At 45.1% G+C, this 21,082-nt stretch overlaps 1 protein-coding gene across 3 annotated transcripts in view; it reads left to right on the forward strand.

Annotated features, from left to right (window-relative positions):
- Positions 1 to 2,097: 2,097 nt before the first annotated feature.
- otud7b (OTU deubiquitinase 7B) overlaps positions 2,098 to 21,082 on the forward strand; it is a 28,190-nt gene continuing 9,205 nt past the window's right edge. For all 3 annotated transcript variants that reach the window (XM_045226197.1, XM_045226198.1, XM_041873996.2), the window contains exons 1-2: positions 2,098 to 2,302; positions 20,579 to 20,800. In XM_045226197.1, the coding sequence (XP_045082132.1) occupies positions 20,716 to 20,800 (85 nt within the window). In that variant the 5' untranslated portion in view covers positions 2,098 to 2,302; positions 20,579 to 20,715. The remainder of the gene's footprint in view (positions 2,303 to 20,578; positions 20,801 to 21,082) is intronic.

The following is a 21,082-nucleotide window of genomic DNA, read 5'->3' on the forward strand; positions in this document are numbered from 1 at the left end:
TGACTTTGGCCACCTCATTCTCTTTCACCCTTGTGGGGCAATCGAAAGACGTGGCTTCATGGTTCCCACCACAATTGCAACATGTCACATGTTCATCACTTTTATAACACATGATATGATATTTTCCACAACTTGGACATCTCGGCTTCTCCCTTCTGCAAACACTTGAAACATGACCAAAAGCTTTACAATGATCAGATTGCATTGGTATTGGGATAAATGCTCAGACTCTGTAGCTAATATACCCTAACTGCACTTGAGTAGGGAGAGAATCCATATAAAAAAACAACAGAACAGACAGACTCTTCACTTTTTCTTCATTCACCACATCATTCACTCCAGTAATATTTTTCATCTCTTCAACATCGACTTCCCACGAGACGCCAGATATAAACCCCATTGAGGGGTGCCCTGTTCCTAAGAGACACACACAACACTTCAAACTTATCAAATCGGGTGAAACGCAACACACGTTTCTTCTGATCAGAAGAAGCACAAAAAATCAAAACAAGCCCGCCTCTCGTATCCTCACAGCCTTCACTCTACCCAGCACTCTCTCCACCAGTTTGGATATCTCAAATGGATTCCTCAAGATTGGTAATTCGATCAGCTGCTCCTCATTTACAAACCGTACTCCTACAAGATACGAAGTGACATTCTCATCACTGTACACTACTTTGCTCCGTTTTGCATTCTTTTGGACAATATTCCAATTCTCCTTGATTCTACCGCCATTAGATTCAGAATCATCATCATCATCATCATCATTACATTTACGTAATTTAGCAGACGCTCTTATCCAGAGCGACTTACAAATTGGTGCATTCACCTTATAGCCAGTGGGACAACCACTTTACAATGTGTTTTTTGTTTTGTTTTTTGTTGTTGTTATTTATTATTATTTTTTTTTGGGGGGTTTAAGGGAGGGGTAGAAGGATTACTTTATCCTATCCCAGGTATTCCTTAAAGAGGTGGGGTTTCAAATGTCTCCGGAAGGTGGCGAGTGACTCCGCTGTCCTGGCGTCGTGAGGGAGCTTGTTCCACCATTGGGGTGCCAGAGCAGCGAACAGTTTTGACTGGGCTGAGCGGGAACTATGCTTCCGCAGAGGAAGGTGAGCCAGCAGGCCAGAGGTGGATGAACGCAATGCCCTCGTTTGGGTGTAGGGACTGATCAGAGCCTGAAGGTACGGAGGTGCCGTTCCCCTCACAGCTCCATAGGCAAGCACCATGGTCTTGTAACAGATGCGAGCTTCAACTGGAAGCCAGTGGAGTGTGCGGAGGAGGGGGGTGACGTGAGAGAACTTGGGAAGGTTGAACACCAGACGGGCTGCGGCATTCTGGATGAGTTGTAGGGGTTTAATGGCAGCATCATCATCATCATCATCATCATCATCCGCTTCTGCCATCTTTTTCAGTCCCCTTATCGCCTTCCCGTAGTCTGCCTCTGACATGCACTGTCAACTGTGAGACCTTAAATAGACAGGGGTGTTTCTTTCTAAATCATGTCCAAACAATTGAATTGGCCACAGGTAGACTCCAATCAAGTTGTAGTGATATCTCAAGGATGATCAAAGGAAATTGGATGCACCTGAGCTCAATTTGGAGTGTCATAGCAAAGGGGTGTGAATACTTATGTAAATTAGATATTAATGTATTTCATTTTCAATACATTTGCAAACATTTCTAAAAACATGTTTTCACTGTCATTATGGGGTATTGTGTGTAGATGGGTGAGAAAAAACCCATATTGAATTTTGAATTCAGGCTGTAACAAAACAAAATGTGGAATAGGTCAAGGGGTATGAATACTTTCTGAAGTTTGCACATCAGCTACATCACCCAGATGACCTCACCGTAGGAATAGTTCCCGCCCCATCCCTAGCCTTGAATCGATTGCCTACCTCTACTTTCTCTGCAGCCAATCGGCCTATGAAGGTTCTCCCACTCTCCCTTTTCCATTTGACGTTAGCTACACTGGGACATTTCAGTCAAAAAAGTATCGTGTGGTCATTGGTGTTTTGGATTGTCAGTCAACTTCAATTTGTTTTGCGATTGGCAGGCGACATAATTTGGCTACCTCAGCTGGGCTGATTCAGAAGCGCCTTGGTTGACATTGTTGTTGTTGTAAGTAAGAAATTACTTTGTCGTTGAGTCCTGTTTTGGATTTACTGTAGACTGCAACCTCTGGATTAGCTCAAAGTCAGGAACAACTGGTCTAATAAACGTGGAGGTTTTCACAATATTTGTCAAGAGGGAGGACCATTATGGGACGATGAAAGATATATCTGCGAGGCCGCTCAAGGTAAGCAGACAAGGCAAGGGACACTCAACTGCTAGCTGGCTTGGCTTGCTAACGACTTTAGCTTGTAACATTATAGCTAGCTGGCAACATTTTGGTCAGGACGACCCGTAGCTGGCTTTGTATGAAAATGTTTAATGAGTTGGAAGGAACTAGCTGCTAATTCATTCAATGGGAAGTTTTAAGTGGGAGACTTCTAGACGGCTAAAACATGAAACAGAGCGGGTTTGATTGACCAACTAGCTAACTATCTAGCTAATGTTAGCTAGTCAGCCCAGCTAGCTAACTAATTTAGCTACAATCTAGCTAGCTAGCAAGCTAGCTAGACTTGTTGACGTAACGTGCGTTAGTAACGGGCTAGCTAGCTAGCTATAACGTTAGCTTCCAATTTAATTCAAGTCCCATTAGCTATGTCGCTTTGGTTACTGTGTTGTGCTAGCTAGTTAACTCCGTTTAGGATAACTTTGCTAACATTATCCAACTGGCTAGTTTTATTTCTTGCCCATCTGCCTAGTTAGCCAGAAAATGATAGGACGAAAATGTACTATGCTTAGTTAGCCACCTAGTTTCGTTAATCAATTTAGTTAACTAACGCGTAACCCATTCATAGACGATATACACATAGTAGTCGGCACCTTGTTTAATACATTCTTGGGCTAACTAACGCTAAGTTGGGTTAGCTAACTAGTTAGCCATTGTACTCTCTCCTCTCCCCATCATCCTCTCCCCATCTAACGTTAGGCCTATGAATCCATTCGAGGAATGAGCAACTTCAGACGGAAGGCGTCTGTCAGTCAATTGTTGGTCAAATATTCAGCAAGTCGTAGCCCTGTTGCTTGCTATAATTAACGTTTTAAAGTAAACCCATAGACATGCAGAGAGTGTCAAATGTTATATCAATGCAAGGGACTCCTGCTTTATAGCTACTTACCCCAGAGAGTTTAATACTGGCCTGTATTTAGGCTATTGTTTAGTTAATTGTAAAACATTGACAATACATTTCAATACCACTCTTAGGTCACTGATATTCTTTCCTGGATGATTGAAACCAGTGACATAGGCTTTGACAGCTTCACATTGTATGTGTTTATGTGAAGACCTCTCATCATTGTGTTCCCTGTAAACTATGCATTGCACCATTGCCAACACCACTACAATGAGAGGTAGCATTACATTGACTTGAATTATTCAGCTCTTTATTGACAATTTATTTTGTTAGCTTGTAGTCTACTATAGGCAGCCAACCTGCAACATACAAGTAGGACAGAGAGTCAGGCTCTTTACTGCTTAGGCCTTCAGGGCCTTCTCTCTGTGTCATTATGTAAAGAAGGCACATTGTTAGAAGATGTTAGGATAGACTAACCCTTATCAACTCTTCTACCTTCCCTGCAGCTTTCTGACTGCTGTTTGTATGCACTTAGACTGAACCCACGCTTGTCTTGCACCCACTACAAGTACGCTATGCATTATAACATGATCATTGCCAGATTAAGCATAATTTTGGGAGTTGTTATGCCTAATTTGAATCAGTACCAACCTGTGATTTGGCAGGATGCTCAAGGAAATTGTTGTCATTCAAGTTGTGACCATTTGCATTAAAATACTAGTCGATGGAGCATACCGCTTGAGGAGAGAAAGAAAACAAAAGGGACAAAAGCCTTATATTAGTACAAGTAGAATTCAGAGGGAGCACACAAGCACAGTGGAATTCTGAGGGACCTATTATTGCAGTGGGAGGAAGAAATGCATCTAGCCCTCCCACCTCTACTCATTCCAATGGCAATGCAGGGGATGCTTGAAGGGCTAACTGGCAAGAGGAGTGTTCCCCAGTGAGCAGACTGCTAGGGTGTGAGTGCAAGTTTGCACCATCAGGCTTCGTTACGCAAGTCTTCACTTTTTCAAGGAATGTGTTGATCCATACAGCGCCGCACAGAACACCTGAGGCCGTCTTTTAGGGAGACTGTATAGTATCCATCTGTGATATTGAGATTCTCTAGTACAACTAAGACACTGTGAAATCCAGCAGTAAATGTCAAATATGTTACACAAAAAAAAAACTATTAGAAATGACAGCATTACATAGAACAATATGGTGTTTTGAAGGCATTTGTTTGACAGTGATCACTAATTGTTTTGCGTAGAGCCATTTGAATCTTGACAATGACACATGGAAAACCTGTGGTTCATAGCCAACTTTTTATGCCTCTCCACCAACATTCAAATGAGTTGTTTTTGTGCCTCTAAATTGCCCTGAGATTTATAAACACTACCCTGTGTCGAACTGGATGGCTGGCTGAATCACAGGTGGGAGAAACATGACACTGATGACAGAGAGCGTTTATCACCATAATAAATAAATAAATAAATTTGTCATTTAGCAGACGCTCTTATCCAGAGCGACTTACAGGAGCAATTAGGGTTAAGTGCCTTGCTCAAGGGCACATCGACAGGTTTTTCACCTAGTCGGCTCGGGGATTAGAACCAGCGACCTTTTGGTTACTGGCACAACGCTCTTAACCACTAAGCTACCTTCCCCTTCCATCAGGGGAAGGGTTGATCCTATTGACCTGGTGACGTCATAATTCGCATCTATTTTTTTATCACCAGTTGAGCATTGTGGAAGTTTTCAGGGTGTGCTTGGCTAGATTATTGCTGTCCTCTAGCCTATGTGACACACAGTGAAGTCATCCACACATGACTGATCTGTATGCAGTTCCCTTGTGAGCACTCATGTCCTATTCGGACAGTTCTGTGAAAAAGAAGAAAAAACTGTCCATCGTTTTGTCCTTTAGGATTCTTTCCCTCTTTCCACTCTCCTTAGCTAGCACTTTCTCAGAGCTCTAGTCTAAATGGTTTGCCAGTGTACTGTTTATAAATGCTCAGAAGCGCTACCTATGTGAAGTTATGAGTTAAGCCTAAACCCTCTCTTCATCTCTATATCCCACACACAGAGGCATTTAGCCTACCATCGTGTTGGTTGGCTCTAGCCATCATGACTGTCTCTGTGGTAGGAGAGACTGAATATTGTATTTCAGTGTGGAACCCTGCTGCCTCAGCAATGCCTAGACTAGAGATACAATTTTAAAGTGGTCTCTCGCCGGGCTCCCCCAAACAGCTGTTCAATAAGAGTGTGTTTCAAGGATCCAGTGTCAGCTTCAGTGCCAGGCCCATTTAGAGTAAAACTATTCCCATAGGCTCCCTCTACCCCCACAAACAAGGTCAGATTAATAAGTAAATAGTTGAGTGCTTCTCCAGGTTAGTGGGACAACTGCATGACTATGCATCTCTTATTGCCTCTATCTAGTCTGTGTTTAAGGATTGTAATTTGTCCTACCACGACCAAATGCTACAGGGAATGCAATGCATATCTAGGCTTTTAGTAGGCCCATGCATGCAGGAATCACGCTTTCAACCCTGGTTGTTGCCAGCTTAATGTTCCAGCCAACAGAGGCATTTCATTGCTTTTATCAGGAAGGTCAGACCTTGGGTTACCAAAGTTAAATTGGACTCCAGAAAATAACAGGGTAGAGGTGGCCTACATGGGCATTTCATCATTTTGGCAAAACTTAATTGAGCAGCTGACCAATTTCACAAGACTTTAGTTCCCAGATTACTTAGGCCTAGTTGCTTACTATGACTGTGATACTGTATGTGGTTGTCTCACTTAGCTACCTTAAGATTAATGCACTAACTTTAAGTCGCTCTGGATAAGAGTGTCTGCTAAATTACTCAAATGTAATGTAAATGTTAACATGAATGGACACATCCTGCTAGCCTTCGTGAAGAAATTCTCTAACTAGGCAAAGATTTATTATTCAGATTCTCTCTGGTGGTCACAATTACTGCTTTACACAACACATATATAGTCTACTCCATACATTTTTGAAGTACTTTATAATCATGACATGTGAGACATCTAGAATTCCACCGCCATGCACCCATGCATCCTTGTTTGCCTAGCACACAGCATGGCCCAAACAAGACTGTACCAGATGTGCTTTGGAAGAAAAAACATCCCCATGATTCCTCAGCAGAAGGGTGATCAATAGGAAGCTTGTGTCTGAGAGCCTGTGCACCCAGACAGCGACTCATAAAACCCTGTTCAGCCCCACCCTCCCCTGTGTGCCTGGATGTCTGCCAGCCTTGTGACACAGCAGCCAGGGCCCAGGGCTGTTTGTGTCAGGTTGGCCGAGGCCTACAAAACCAAGCATCAGCAGTCACACCCCTGCCTCTCCCTGCGTTCATACCTAGTACCTACCTCCTTTGTGTTCAACCAGAGACTGGGTGACTGTGCCCTATGCTCTGGGATACTCTGACTGGTTCTTTTACCATGTCATTTTATGTTTTGTTTTACTCAAATTGCTAGGCCAACAGAGGCGTCACTGTGGTATGATTGTAGGATGTTGAATACATTGAGTTCTACTGATATAAAACAATGGGACGCATACCCCCTTGCCCCCAATTTTGCTTTTCTGAAGCATCAACAATATTATCTCAGCATCGCTCTACAGGTGGGCCACCCTGGTCAAAAGGTTGATGGGTATAGCCAAAGAGAGGGGTGAATGGGGACAGAGGCTATACTTTTGCCCACATAAAAAATATCCACAATCCCCATGACTGGGCCCTCTACCTGGAAGAAAGCCATGGTAAGATCACAGGGCTGCTGGCTCCTCACCCTGCCGCTACTATACAACAGCAGTCCTTCCCACTCTTCTCTCTACTCTAGATCCAGGACAGGGCAGAAGTAAACAGGAGCAGGAGAGGAGCCTCATGTCCAGGGTGACGTAAAGCCACCCTACTGCGTTGACTGCCAAGCCAGCACCACGTGAGGATTCACATGAGCATTAGTGCCCAGGCCTGTTGCTGCTAATGCTTGTTTAATCACTGCCGTTAGCCTAGCCACGGACTGCTTACAGGTTCGGTTGGCCTTGCACATACATAGGATGGCTTACCTGATGTTGAAAATAAGTTATTGAATGTGTGTTTTTGGAGAGCAAGGCTAATTCTTTCACAGCAAAACAGATAATTTACAATTCATTTTGGGCTGACCGTATTCTGACTTGAGATCCACAGGTGCACCTCAGCATTAATCATAATTCATTTAGGCTAATGTCAATGGGTGACTTAAAATTCAAGATATCAAGTCCAATATTGCCCATTCTCATCATAATGGTAGATCTTTGAACAATTGCAAATATCAATACCTTTGTTTTCAGTGATTCTTCTACAAGAAGGCTATTGTTGCCTCTTAAAAATATATATGCATAACATAAATCTTTTATAGGATTTTTACTTCATTTACAGATTTTGTAATATGGTCAGGATTTGTACTGTTATTGCTTAGTCGTAGATGTTTCCACAGAGCAGTGCAGCCAAAGATGCAGGTTTGCTTCTAAGAAATGTTTGACATGCGTGAAGGAGTAATGCATAAATTACAGCAAAAGCCAACTCCTACCCTTCTTCTGAATGTGAGTTATGTAAGCCCTAGCTCATTGGTTTATACACTGAACAAACCATGTTTTTGTGAAGTCTCATTGGCATCCAAGACATTGATGGCCTTTGCATATTGAGCTACTGGGGAAAGCAAATGTTGGTACGAATGTTTGAATTCAGTCTCATGCCTCTTACTGCCCTCAGGTTTGACTGTCCATAGGGTTTAATTGCACATTTCATCCAAATAGGCAAGCTGTGCAGACGATGCAGAAGCTGGCTTTTCTGCACAAAGACAAGACATCAATAAAAAGCAGCTAGTGCCGTATGAGGAGTTCCCGCCCACGGTGTGCTGAGTTTAGGTTGGCAGTTCTCCGGGAATACTGAAACCAGGGCAGATTGTTCCCTGAGTCCAACGAAAACAGTTCTGCTGCATATCTCTGTGCTGCAGTCCTTCAGTGGCATAGCAGCTCTCTGCTCACACTCTGCAGCTGACAGAATCAAGCTCTATTATTTTGTTTATCCACAGCACTGAGGAGCATTGACATGTAAGCAGATGGGCACAAAGTGTAGGCCTAGTCTCATTACAACACACACAAATCAAACATGCCCTCGTAAATTGTCCTGTTACTCCCTTTCTGCAACATTTCTCTGAACTACCGTGTGTCCTCACATTGCTACATTACATTTTAGTCATTTAGCAGACGCTCTTATCCAGAGCGACTTACAGTTAGTGAGTGCATACCATTTTTCATACTGGCCCCCCGTGGGAATCGAACCCACAACCCTGGCGTTGCACGGCGTTGCAAGCGCCATGCTCAACCAACTGAGCAACATGGCACAGCAAGGCACACCATGGCACAATATGGCATGGGTCAGCACCACAGTTCAAAGCATGGCACGGTGTCACATGACACACAGCACTGCTCGGAGGATATGTCAGTGCTGTTGGCTGCTGCCTCGGCACCCCACATCCCCATCTGAAGCCGTCTGCTGTTAATTAGCATGGCTTTACTGGTGATGACTGGGTCTGACTACAGTGACGGGCCCTGGGCACAGGGCAGGGACCTCTGAAGCCAGGCACTGTGCAGCTCTAATAAAGTGCCTGATAAAGCATGGTGGCAGGAGAGGAGGGAACAGGCTGTTCTGAAATACCCCATGCTCATGCCATGCACATGACCCCCACCACCAAAGTGTGTGTGCCTGTGTGTGTGGAGCCATCCTTTTCCTCACTTGAAAGATAGTTTGTGGGTAAGTGAAACTTCGTTGAGACCTGGGCCTCAAAATGCTTGGCTTAGCCATGACATCAGCTCTCAGACACTTTGATAAACAGTTTCTCTGGAAAGCTATTACTCTGCCCATTTGAACTGTCTGAACTTGGCTGTTACCGCCATGCCACCGTGCATGTCAACAAAAGGAAATTGGGCCTTTGTCTGCCAGGAAGAGAGTGACTGACTACCAGGCCCCCTAACCCTTCTGTACCCAGCCTACACTGCCAGTTGCTACTGAAAAGCCTGCAGTAGCTAGTCCTACACTGTCAGAGAACACTGCACACCTTACTGGGGGCATAACCCATTTACCCATTGAAGTTCAGCAGATACACTGGAGAGAACGAGCAGTATCCTATCAGGGATGTTTTGTGTTTCTTGTAGACAAGCTTCAGAGCCATGACACTTGCAGACATGGCTGTCTTGTTTGCTCGCCAGAACCCTTTTCCCGTTTCCCCGCCTCTGTTTTCTTTCAGTTGTCTGCTGTTTAAGAACTTTGCGCTGAGGGGAGGTGCTATATTTGGTTTATGATTATAGAGGGGTATTTTTAGATTGTGAGAAGTCAGTTCTAATTTTGGCACCTTGCAGATAAGGTGCTTGCTTTCTGTGGTAACAGACCGTACAAACGTAAAGTCTCCTTTTTTCACAGTAGAACATACAGGGTCGATAGTTAGCTATCACATGGAATGAGAAGGTTGAGTATTTTTAAGGAGTGAGGGAACAAGCATCACTGAATGCTTACAGCAGGCTTAGACAACGTGGGATCCCCTTAGGCCATTCGATGTTTGATGCCACTTTGTTTTATAGGCTCCTTCAGATGGGATGTTGTTGATGTGAACTTCTAGTTACTTTTTTACCAGATGGATTATAATTTTTAAAAACATTTTAGTCATTTAGCAGACGCTCTTATCCAGAGCGACTTACAGTTAGTGAGTGCATACATTTTTCATACTGGCCCCTCGTGGGAAACGAACCCACAACCCTTGCGTTGCAAGCGCCATGCTCTACCAACTGAGCTACAGGGGACTATAGGATGTAGGCTAATATTGCTTAATTGCCTAGTTTTAGCTGAGGCATTTTGGGAGCGGAAGAGTAGTGAAAAGGAGTTGGTGCACACAGGTTGAGCTCTGGATGTTCCTGAGCCAATTGTGTGTGTGTGTGTGTGTTAGCGACAGGAAGGGTGAAAGGGGGCAGATTTTTGGGTGATGACTAGACAGCTCTGAGCCCTGGCTCCAGCAACATGCCCTCTCGGAGGGTGGTCATCCCATGGAATCTCTGACATCAGCTCTCTCTATTTCGGTTGGCGCATGAGCAGTGTGTCTTTGTATTCAGTGGAACAGCTTTCCTCAGCTAGTGTCCAAGCCTTGATCAAGACTGGCATCTCTGAGTTTATGAATGAATAGAAGATGATTTAAATGCCTAGGCCTCATTCGAACGGAAAACAAGTAACAACCCTGTGTTTCCCCAAACTCTTGCGCCTGTGTCGGACGACCATATTTGGAGTTCTCTAAATGGAGAAGGGAGAACAGAGCAGATGCAAAGTTTGGTAACTGAGATGGTTTGGGCCTTCAACAGAACTAAAGCCTGTTTTGCTATGGAAAACCAATTTTTCACTAATAAACTCAAAGCAGTAGTTTTCATGGTTCACTTGGCTGACACCTCAAATTTTCCATGCTTAAGTTGTGCATTTCATACATTTTTCTCCAATGACCAGCTTACACACATTTTCTTTGACCAGGGAAAAGGGTCCAACTCCAATTATATTGATTAGGCTAAGAGCTGGAAGGCATTGAAAACTGGAGACATTAGTCTTGCCTCCTGAACTGGTTAAGCACATTTACTCAACCAAGTGGACGAACCATTGACGGTACCATTAGCGACACAGCAATTTGCTAGCAGAACAGGAGTAATGGCTCAGAAGCTGCATACAGACAGAATGGATGCAGAACAATTCACTGTTCTATCCAAACACAATCGCCACTCTGCAGTAGAGTCATCTCCTAACCTGGGGTTCAGTGCTAATGTGATGCTTATCGTACGCTTTGGCATTATGCAACCGCATTCCCCCTTTAAAAGAAGCTGCCTGTGAAGGCGAGATGTGGAACAGAAAGGACAGTATGGGCAGTAGTGTCTACTCGGCTCCTGCCTGGACACAGAAATTGCTGTGTTCCTGCGCCATGTTGACTGGGCACCCAATGATTTGCATTGTGTTGACTACCATGACGTTATGTTGCCTAGCGTAGCATGACATTGGGCTATTGTTGGGCAGCTCTGTCTCTAATTATGATGTCCTGCGATTCGTTGCCTTGCAGTGTGTAGCCTATAGTCTTGGACTGTGCTTCTTTGTCCAGAACTGAAATAGGTTACTTCAGTTGAGCTGCGTTATGCTGACTTGTACAGCAAGACTGTTACTGATGTGTGCTATGCTTAGCTGTAGTTGCAGTATTCTGAAGCTCAGGAGGAACTGGGTAAATGGGCTTGATTTCGCTCCATTCCTCCGCCAGACAATCCCGGCCTCCTCAGACGTAGCTGTGCAGTTATGTAATGAGCTAGTGGGCTCAGCTTCAGTCAGTAACCAGATTACAGTGCACTGCAAATAGGGAAGGTAAAGGACAAGCATGACTCCACACCTTTGTTCGTCTTCCTCTAGTTGTGAAGTGTTTGGACTCTTTGTTAAGTCACTTAATGGTCTCTTAATCCTATTTCTGACTGATCCCCGGTACATTTGACTTGCTGAGAATGAGGGACTATTAGTACATAACAAGGAAGGCTTGGGGCTATTGCACTCTTATAAGATTTGGTCCTTTCTTTAAAGCTGTGCTTAACCAGAATTATTTAAGTGATTAGGCTAGCCTTATCTGCAATACAGGTTTTCCACGTACTGTAGTAGCTTATCTGGTTATAGTCGACAGTCTAGTATGTAACTTCATAAAGTTAATAAATCAGTCAATCCAAATGGCTTAAGCTGTTGTTCCAGCCTTTTTTGGCCATCTCTGAGCTGCTGTGCCTAGGACTACTGTGCAACTTCCTAACCCCTCTCCACCTTTCCTCCAGCCCAGAGGTACAGGCCTACCGCTGGGCCACAGTTATCATCACTGACACAACTCACACAGTATTGCCCATTTCGGTTGTCTTATCAGCCCTTCTATATCATCACATATGATTTTTGCAGTGGTGAGAGGGTGTTACACACTCACTGAGATCAGAGGGGAACTTTGTGATTAAACTAAAATAGAACTGACACATTTAGAGATGTGGTCATCCATCATCTTGTCCTGACTGAGCATGAAATGGAAATAGAACAACTCAATTGTCAATCTTTGGAAAAGATGACAACGGAACAATATAATTGTAAAGCCTGTTGAGTATCTGTGTTTCTTCAGGTACAGTGGCTAGCCGTACCGTTTTCATATTGGGCCTCAGGCTCTAGATGCTCTCCCTCTCCACTGTAAAGTGAGGTTCATGTTTCACATGATGAATGACTTAGTGGGCCAAACATGAAATGGCGCGTCCTTCTGCCGTGCACTAGTGACAGCCAACAACCCTGCTCCCCCTTCACTGGAAGTGCAGATAAGTCTCATTTTGTAAGGATGCATAGAGGGCTCACTCTTTAGCGACCTGGGACAATATTTAAAAATGTCAGTAGCTCCCAATTTCAATGACTTAAAAACCTCAAACGAACTATAGATTGTAAAAATGCATATACAAATATTGAAAGCATTTTTGAGACAACTAAAAGATGTGCAACATTTAAAATATTGTCCCATTTACATTGTGTAATCTATTGACGGTGCCTAACTAGCCCCAGAGATAGGCTATCCAATGTCAAACCAACTTTGCCACAGTCGCACACCAGCCTATTCATTGGCGAAAGAAGTTGGCTAGCACTAACTAGCCTAGGCAACTTCAAGACACAAGACCTGATTAGACTGTTTCAAGTTATGTACAAACACTTGCCACGTGGGAACACACCCACATTAAACCAACCCCCCAAGACAATTCTATTTTTGCTTCAGTCATGGCTGCTGCATTTGTCGACCAAGCCGAAAAACAAGGCCAAATCAGGAAGTTCAACCCCCTTTAATAGTAGCCTCCAAAATGGGGTCTATTTGCTTCACGAGGTTCTGAGTACAGCTGTGTAAAGTGTTCGCGGAGGTCACGAAAATTCTGAAATATCGGTAATTCCAGACCTGTGCATCTATCTTAGCAGTAGGCCTACCTGTTTATGACTGACTTGTGGACTTGATACTCCCCCTGTGCACTACCACAGGCAATGCAGATTTATCATGAAAGAGTGCCTGGTACAGCTGGACCTAATTTCTTGTCCAGGCTTGATGGAAGTGTTGTGGAAAATAACCACTATACTTTATTACAAATAAGGTCTTACAGAGTTTTTGTTGCATCAAGAAATGACTTTATTAAAGTTTTCAACAAAGCCGATACCATTCTGCAGAGGGGCACACATCCTTAGGGTCTCCCTCCATCTTATATAGTCCTCTTCAGTTTTCCCGCTCTTTTATTGCTCCGCCCACTTCCTTTGTCTCTGAGAGCGGCTCAACTTTCATTAAGTTCAGAGTACTACAATCAATCAATCAATCCTTATCTTGCAAAAACACTAATGTTTAGTTTAAACTCTGTTCAACCCTGGCTCTTTTCACTGTGTTTGAAGACAAAAACAAACGGACCAATTCAGTTAGCCACAAAGAATGGTAACTATATGTTCATGATTAACTCAATTTTATCTGATAATCCATAAAAAATACACATCAGAAGTTGGTGGAGCAAGATATCTTGTAGGCCTAGATAGGCAAGGTTTTCTAAGTGGTGGGCCTATAATGGAGCAAGTTCAAAAAACACATCTAAATCTTGGTGTAGGCCTACTTAAGTAATGTAGGTCATATTGAGTGAGACAATGAGACATGACAAAGCATTTGCAGCAGTCCAGCCCTTAATAAGTAGGCTGTAGCCTAGTCTTTCTCTGTCTTGTTGTGCTAAACATTATTCTCAGGCTAGATCAATTTCTATCAATCTGATTCAGTTTAAAGCAGTGGTTCTATAGACCTATTCCTGTTCAGAATGATATCACTAGTATTCTTCTGTGGCTCTCTCAGCTGCTGTGGTTGCAGCTCTCTGGTTTTAGCTGGCTCACAACCCAGGTTCTGTAGCTGTGTGTTAGACCAACATGGCCCCAAACTACTTGTCAAGGAGGCCTCTGCTGTTTCAGTGACTAAAAATGTAGTGTCCGGATTTCAGGCCATGCCCCTTTTGGGTCCAATTTGTAATTTAAACTGTGGCAGGCAGCACTATCTTTTTTTTCAATCTTCAATTGATTCAGTGTTTGATTTTTAGGTTTCTACTAGTCTCTTGTGGCAACAAAAAACGTTAATGTCTGTTAGGAGACTGCGATATGACGGATAGTGTGGAACAATTATTCCGGTGCGCTGGTTTTGTGTCACTGTTTATTTGGGCGAATCACCATTTTTGAGGGGGTGCACCTACACCTGACCATGCATTCTTTTGAATTTCTGAACTGGAGGGGATATTTGGCCCATAGACTTTCGAGAGAGAGAGACCCAGTGAGAGAGAGAGAGACCCAGTGAGAGAGAGAGACCCAGAGAGAGAGAGAGAGACCCAGAGAGAGAGAGAGAGACCCAGAGAGAGAGAGAGACCCAGTGAGAGAGAGAGAGAGACCCAGTGAGAGAGAGAGAGAGACCCAGAGAGTGAGAGAGAGAGACCCAGTGAGTGAGAGAGAGAGACCCAGTGAGTGAGAGAGAGAGACCCAGTGAGTGAGAGAGAGAGACCCAGTGAGTGAGAGAGAGAGACCCAGTGAGTGAGAGAGAGAGACCCAGTGAGTGAGAGAGAGAGACCCAGTGAGTGAGAGAGAGAGACCCAGTGAGTGAGAGAGAGTGAGACCCAGTGAGTGAGAGAGAGTGAGACCCAGTGAGTGTTTGATTTTTAGGTTTCTACTAGTCTCTTGTGACAACAAAACTTTAATGTCTGTTAGGAGACTGCGATATGACGGATAGTGTGGAACAATTATTCCGGTGCGCTGGTTTTGTGTCACTGTTTATTTGGACGAATCACCGTTTTTGAGGGGGTGCACCTACACCTGACCATGCATTCTTTTGAATTTCTGAACTGGAGGGGATATTTGGCCCATAGACTTTCGAGAGCGAGAGAGAGACCCAGTGAGAGAGGGAGAGACCCAGTGAGAGACCCAGTGAGAGAGGGAGAGACCCAGTGAGAGACCCAGTGAGAGAGGGAGAGACCCAGTGAGAGAGGGAGAGACCCAGTGAGTGAGAGAGAGGGAGAGACCCAGTGAGTGAGAGAGAGGGAGAGACCCAGTGAGTGAGAGAGAGGGAGAGACCCAGTGAGTGAGAGAGAGGGAGAGACCCAGTGAGTGAGAGAGAGGGAGAGACCCAGTGAGTGAGAGAGAGGGAGAGACCCAGTGAGTGAGAGAGGGAGAGACCCAGTGAGAGAGAGAGGGAGAGACCCAGTGAGTGAGTGAGAGAGAGAGAGGGAGAGACCCAGTGAGTGAGTGAGAGAGAGGGAGAGACCCAGTGAGTGAGAGAGAGGGAGAGACCCAGTGAGAGAGGGAGAGACCCAGTGAGAGAGGGAGAGACCCAGTGAGAGAGAGGGAGGGAGAGACCCAGTGAGAGAGAGGGAGGGAGAGACCCAGTGAGAGAGAGGGAGGGAGAGACCCAGTGAGAGAGTGAGAGAGAGAGACCCAGTGAGAGAGTGAGAGAGAGAGACCCAGTGAGTGAGAGAGAGAGAGAGACCCAGTGAGTGAGAGAGAGAGAGAGAGACCCAGTGAGTGAGAGAGAGAGAGAGACCCAGTGAGTGAGAGAGAGAGAGAGAGACCCAGTGAGTGAGAGAGAGAGACCCAGTGAGTGAGAGAGAGAGAGAGACCCAGTGAGTGAGAGAGAGAGAGAGACCCAGTGAGTGAGTGAGAGAGAGAGAGACACCCAGTGAGTGAGTGAGAGAGAGACCCAGTGAGAGAGAGACCCAGTGAGAGAGAGACCCAGTGAGAGAGAGACCCAGTGAGAGAGAGACCCAGTGAGAGAGAGACCCAGTGAGAGAGAGACCCAGTGAGAGAGAGAGACCCAGTGAGAGAGAGAGACCCAGTGAGAGAGAGAGACCCAGTGAGAGAGAGACCCAGTGAGTGAGAGAGAGAGACTCAGTGAGTGAGAGAGTGAGAGAGAGACCCAGCGAGTGAGAGAGAGACCCAGCGAGTGAGAGAGAGACCCAGTGAGTGAGTGAGAGAGAGAGACCCAGTGAGTGAGTGAGAGAGAGAGACCCAGTGAGTGAGAGAGAGACCCAGTGAGTGAGTGAGTGAGTGAGAGAGAGGGAGAGACCCGGTGAGTGAGAGAGAGGGAGAGACCCGGTGAGTGAGAGAGAGGGAGAGACCCGGTAAGTGAGTGAGTGAGAGAGAGGGAGAGACCCGGTGAGAGAGAGGGAGAGACCCGGTGAGAGAGAGGGAGAGACCCGGTGAGAGAGAGGGAGAGACCCGGTGAGAGAGAGGGAGAGACCCGGTGAGAGAGAGGGAGAGACCCGGTGAGAGAGAGAGAGACACCCAGTGAGAGAGAGAGAGAGACCCAGTGAGAGAGAGAGAGAGACCCAGTGAGAGAGAGAGAGAGACCCAGTGAGAGAGAGACCCAGTGAGAGAGAGAGACTCAGTGAGAGAGACTCCGTGAGAGAGACTCCGTGAGAGAGAGAGACTCCGTGAGTGAGAGAGAGACTCCGTGAGTGAGAGAGAGACTCCGTGAGTGAGAGAGAGACTCCGTGAGTGAGAGAGAGACTCCATGAGAGAGAGAGAGACTCCGTGAGTGAGAGACCAAACAGGATCCGCTACTCGCACTAGTCCAACATCTCCCCGTCCTCCACCCAGAACCTAATCGAGTAGCTGGCCAGAGGCCAGCACTCACGTGAGATCTGGTTCTGGGTTGCTGACATTAGCTTTCTACTAACGCATCTCTCGTTTCCCCTAAATCACTTGCAGTAGGCCTAATCCTCACATGCTTAAATTAGACTTCTCTCACAGTCTCGTGGAAGTCTCTGTTTTGGTTAGCCTGCAGTTGTTTCACTGATGGAAGCCTATACTGTAATGGAGGCTGTGTCTGTCCATCCCTTGTTTACCTCCATGAATCTTCCACGGGCCCACACAATGGCTGCAGCAGACCGTGGTGACCTCTCCATGTCTGCTTCAGTGATCCAGGCTCGGCACCCCCGTGCTAGCAGCAGCTCCCATTATGTAACCTCTCAGACAAAAGCCTGTCCGGTCTGAGCACAAATCACTGACTGCTCTGTGCTGGCAGCAGGGCTATTATGCTAGTCAGGCCATCGCTTAGGTGTCTCTCTTACAAACCTAAACATGATGGAAACTATTTTCGGGAGATTAGTTAAAACCCCGGATCGCTTACATTACTGTCAATATTTGCGGACACAACATTAACATTAATTTGTTGTTGTCTTTGTCGATTTATCACCACCCCTAGCAGCAATTAACTAACCATTTACCAAAAAACTTGAGTTGGACCCTTCCCTAGTTTTGTGGTCCTCACCTCACCCCATTGTCAACCAGCAGGAACCCCTGCTGGTTGATGCGTCAGAAGCTGAGTTCGTCCACAGGAATGGCTGATGTTAGAGGCTGTGAATAACATTCCTTTCACTGGTCTGTTTGGGTACATTCTGTCCACAGAGCGACACATTATCAGCAGGCGTTGGCACTAGCTTGTCCGTTGATACGTCATTATTTGCAGGACTTAGTTCGCTTAACTCCCAGCAGTAGGTGTAATAGTGTTTCTCACACTAATCAGGTCATAAAGTTATCTTCATGAGACACAGTAAAGTCAACACAACAAGAGGCTTTGCATCGAATCCAGGGCCTAGGGAGATATTGTGCGGCTGGCTTCTGCTTCTTTTACTAGTGTAAACACAAACCTACCACCAGAGGCAGAAGTACTTGTCCACTCAACACCTGTCTGTTTTGAATGTTGAGTATACACACCCCTTGCCAACAGATGTATAGTTTTGTTGAACGGTAGGCTGGCCCCTATCCACAGCTCCTAGCTGTGTGTGTTACAGCAGCTTTGGGGAAAAGACTAGTACAAGAGATATGAACATAGCCTTGATGTGTAGATGTGAACATCAGTGAATTGCTACACAGCAAGTGTGTTGGAGACCCTGCAGAGAGAGGGCTTTTTTGTGGCCGACTTTGGAACGAGGGCGCTGGTAATACTCTGGTTTAGAAATACCTTTTGTCCTTTTGCCTTTCTTCTCTTGCCTGCCGGTGTGTTGTTGGAAGGAGAGAGGGAGTGAGGGTAAGGGTGGGTCAAGAGAGGGATGGATGGGTGTAAAAAAAGACAACTCATGATTCATCCGGTGCGGTGGTGAAGAGTTCACTGAGTCAGAGCTGAGGCAGGAACAGAGGGTGGATAAGCTGAGGCATGGGTGGGGCTAGATAACTGCAGGTAACAAGGACTGTAGTCCAGTCACAGCTTGAAGTACCTTTTTAATATCAAAACTTCAGTACCTCAAAGTCATAACATAAGATGAGGCGTGGAACATTTGACCATATAGGAGGATGGAAGGGAAATGGGGATTTAGACTCTGAATAAGATGTACGCTAGGTTACCAAAGGATTTTGAAGAACTGCTATAGGCAGTGTATGCGCAAAGAGAGCATAAATTCAATTCAGATATCTACACTGAACAAAAATATAAACGCAACATGCAACAATTTCAAAGATTTTACTGAGTTACAGTTCATATAAGGAAATCAGTCAATTTAAATAAATACATTTGGCCCTAATCTATGGATTTCACATGACTGGGCAGGGGTGCAGCCATGTGTGGGCCTTGGAGGGCATAGGCCCACCCACTTGGCAACCAGGCCCACCCACTGGGGCGCTAGGCCTAGCCAATCAGAATGAGTTTTTCCCCACAAAATGGCATTATTACAGACAGAAATACTCCTCAGCACACCCCCCACCCCCACCCACCCTCCGACGATCCCGCAGGTGAAGAAGCCAAATGTGGAGGTCCTGGGCTGACGTGGTTACATGTGGTCTGCTGTTGTGAGGCCGGTTGGACATACTGCCAAATTCTCTAAAACGACATTGGAGGCAGCTTATGGTAGAGAAATTAATATTCAATTATCTGGCAACAGCTCTGGTGGACATTCCTGCAGTCAGCATTCCAATTGCACGCTCCCTCAAAACTTGAGACATCTGTGACATTATGTTGTTCTTGATATGCCACACCTGTCAGGTGGATGGATTATATTGGCTAAGGAAAAATGCTCACAAAGAGGGATGTAAACAAATTTGTGCACAAAATCTGAGAGAAAGAAGGTTTTTGTATGGAACATTCTGGGATTTTTTTTTATTTCAGCTCATGAAACATGGGACCAACAGTTTACATGTTGCGTTTATATTTTTATTCAGTGTATTATAGGTCACATATTGGCACAGTGCTACAGCCAAACACTAGGCTACCTTATGGACTGAGATATTGACACTAGAAGCCTATCTTATTTCTGTTAGGGATATTTCCAGTCATCCTTGCACTTGCATCAATTGATCTCTGCATCTCTCCTTTCAATAGCCCATCTGTAGAAAATGTATTGTTCCCCAGTCTCGATGGGGGTCATCATTGCTATTTGCTACACTGAAAACCTATCACTGTTACCATAGTAACATGACATTTTGCCTGATCCAGCTATGCCTCTTTTCAATTATGTGCTTTCTGTTGCCCGTGGATTGCTGTAGTTTTGGACTTTTTCTAAACCTGGTCATTGTTTGAGTCCACCAGACCCTTTGTGTGTTGACTCTCTAAATCAGGCATTGTGCACTGTAGTTTGGGACTGCATTGACTGAGTTATGTTTGAAGTCAGAATGGAATGGTTTCTTGAATGGAAGGCTCAGCTCCAACTGAAGGGGAGTTCAATAATGTCCTTGTGTAGAGCTTTTCTGTCTTATTATGTCTGGCCTTAAATGTTTGTCAACTTTATAATTGAGCGGTCACGTTTCCCTAATTCAATGCTTTACTTTTTGTAATGAGCATTTTTCTGTGATGCTTTTTGTAAAGCATTCTTTATTGCCCATCGTGATAGGAGTGACGGCCAGTTAAATGAATCTGTGTGCTGTCTAGGTAGAGAACAGCCTAGAGACCCATCTGCATCATCCCAACATGTTATCTTTCTGCTGGAATTCAATGCAAATTTAGAACACCTTTGTTTAATTTGCTCAACGGCTGTGTGAGTAGCCTACCACAACAGTGGTCATGGGTGAGTGAGACGTGACCAGGCAGAGGGGTCAACAAGAAAATTATTTTCCACAGAGATGTTGCCCTTTACCAAAACAGGCTTACACATGGGTACTATGAAAGGGTCAATGGGGTTATTGTGTTCTGTCTTTTTCGTGTGTGTTAGTTGTCAGGATTCAAGTGTGTTAAATGTAATATTTTTTCCTGGACCTATAACGTTACATTCCACAGTACCTGCCTGCTGTACAAACGGATCATAGTTTGATGCCAATTAGTTTACATTTTCATCCGTTTTGCTTCTTTCTGACTCTCTTTAGGTGTGTCTGGACGTGTAAGGCAAGTTGAAGAGCCCCTCTCCCCCTTCCCCTTGGTCCAGTGGTCTTGTCGGGGAGGGTGGATCCCCTGTGTTTTTTCTGCCCTGACGCCCCCCGCCGCCCTGTAAATTCATGATCACATGACCTTGGATATGGACGCAGTCCTGTCCGACTTTGTCCGTTCCACTGGAGCCGAACCAGGACTAGCCAGAGATCTGCTAGAGGGTGAGTTGCAAGGCATTCTGGGATCGAATAGATGGTTTTATTGTCAACTGCTAGTGAGATGCATAAATTGAGCAGTGCACCTCTCCAGTTAGAGCTGTTAGTAGCTGTTGGTTAGGTAAGCCATCATATAAAAGGAAGAAGGTAAATCCAGAAGAGACTGAACTCTTGTTGCCTAGCAGCAGCACAAGTTGCAGATAAGAATATGGGTTAAAAATGTAATGCACTGCAGTAGCTATACGTGCTCAACATTCTAATATTTACTCAAGCAACGGAATGTGTCAG

This window comes from Coregonus clupeaformis, chromosome 17 (assembly GCF_020615455.1).
Source record: "Coregonus clupeaformis isolate EN_2021a chromosome 17, ASM2061545v1, whole genome shotgun sequence".
Taxonomy (NCBI): Eukaryota; Metazoa; Chordata; class Actinopteri; order Salmoniformes; family Salmonidae; genus Coregonus; species Coregonus clupeaformis.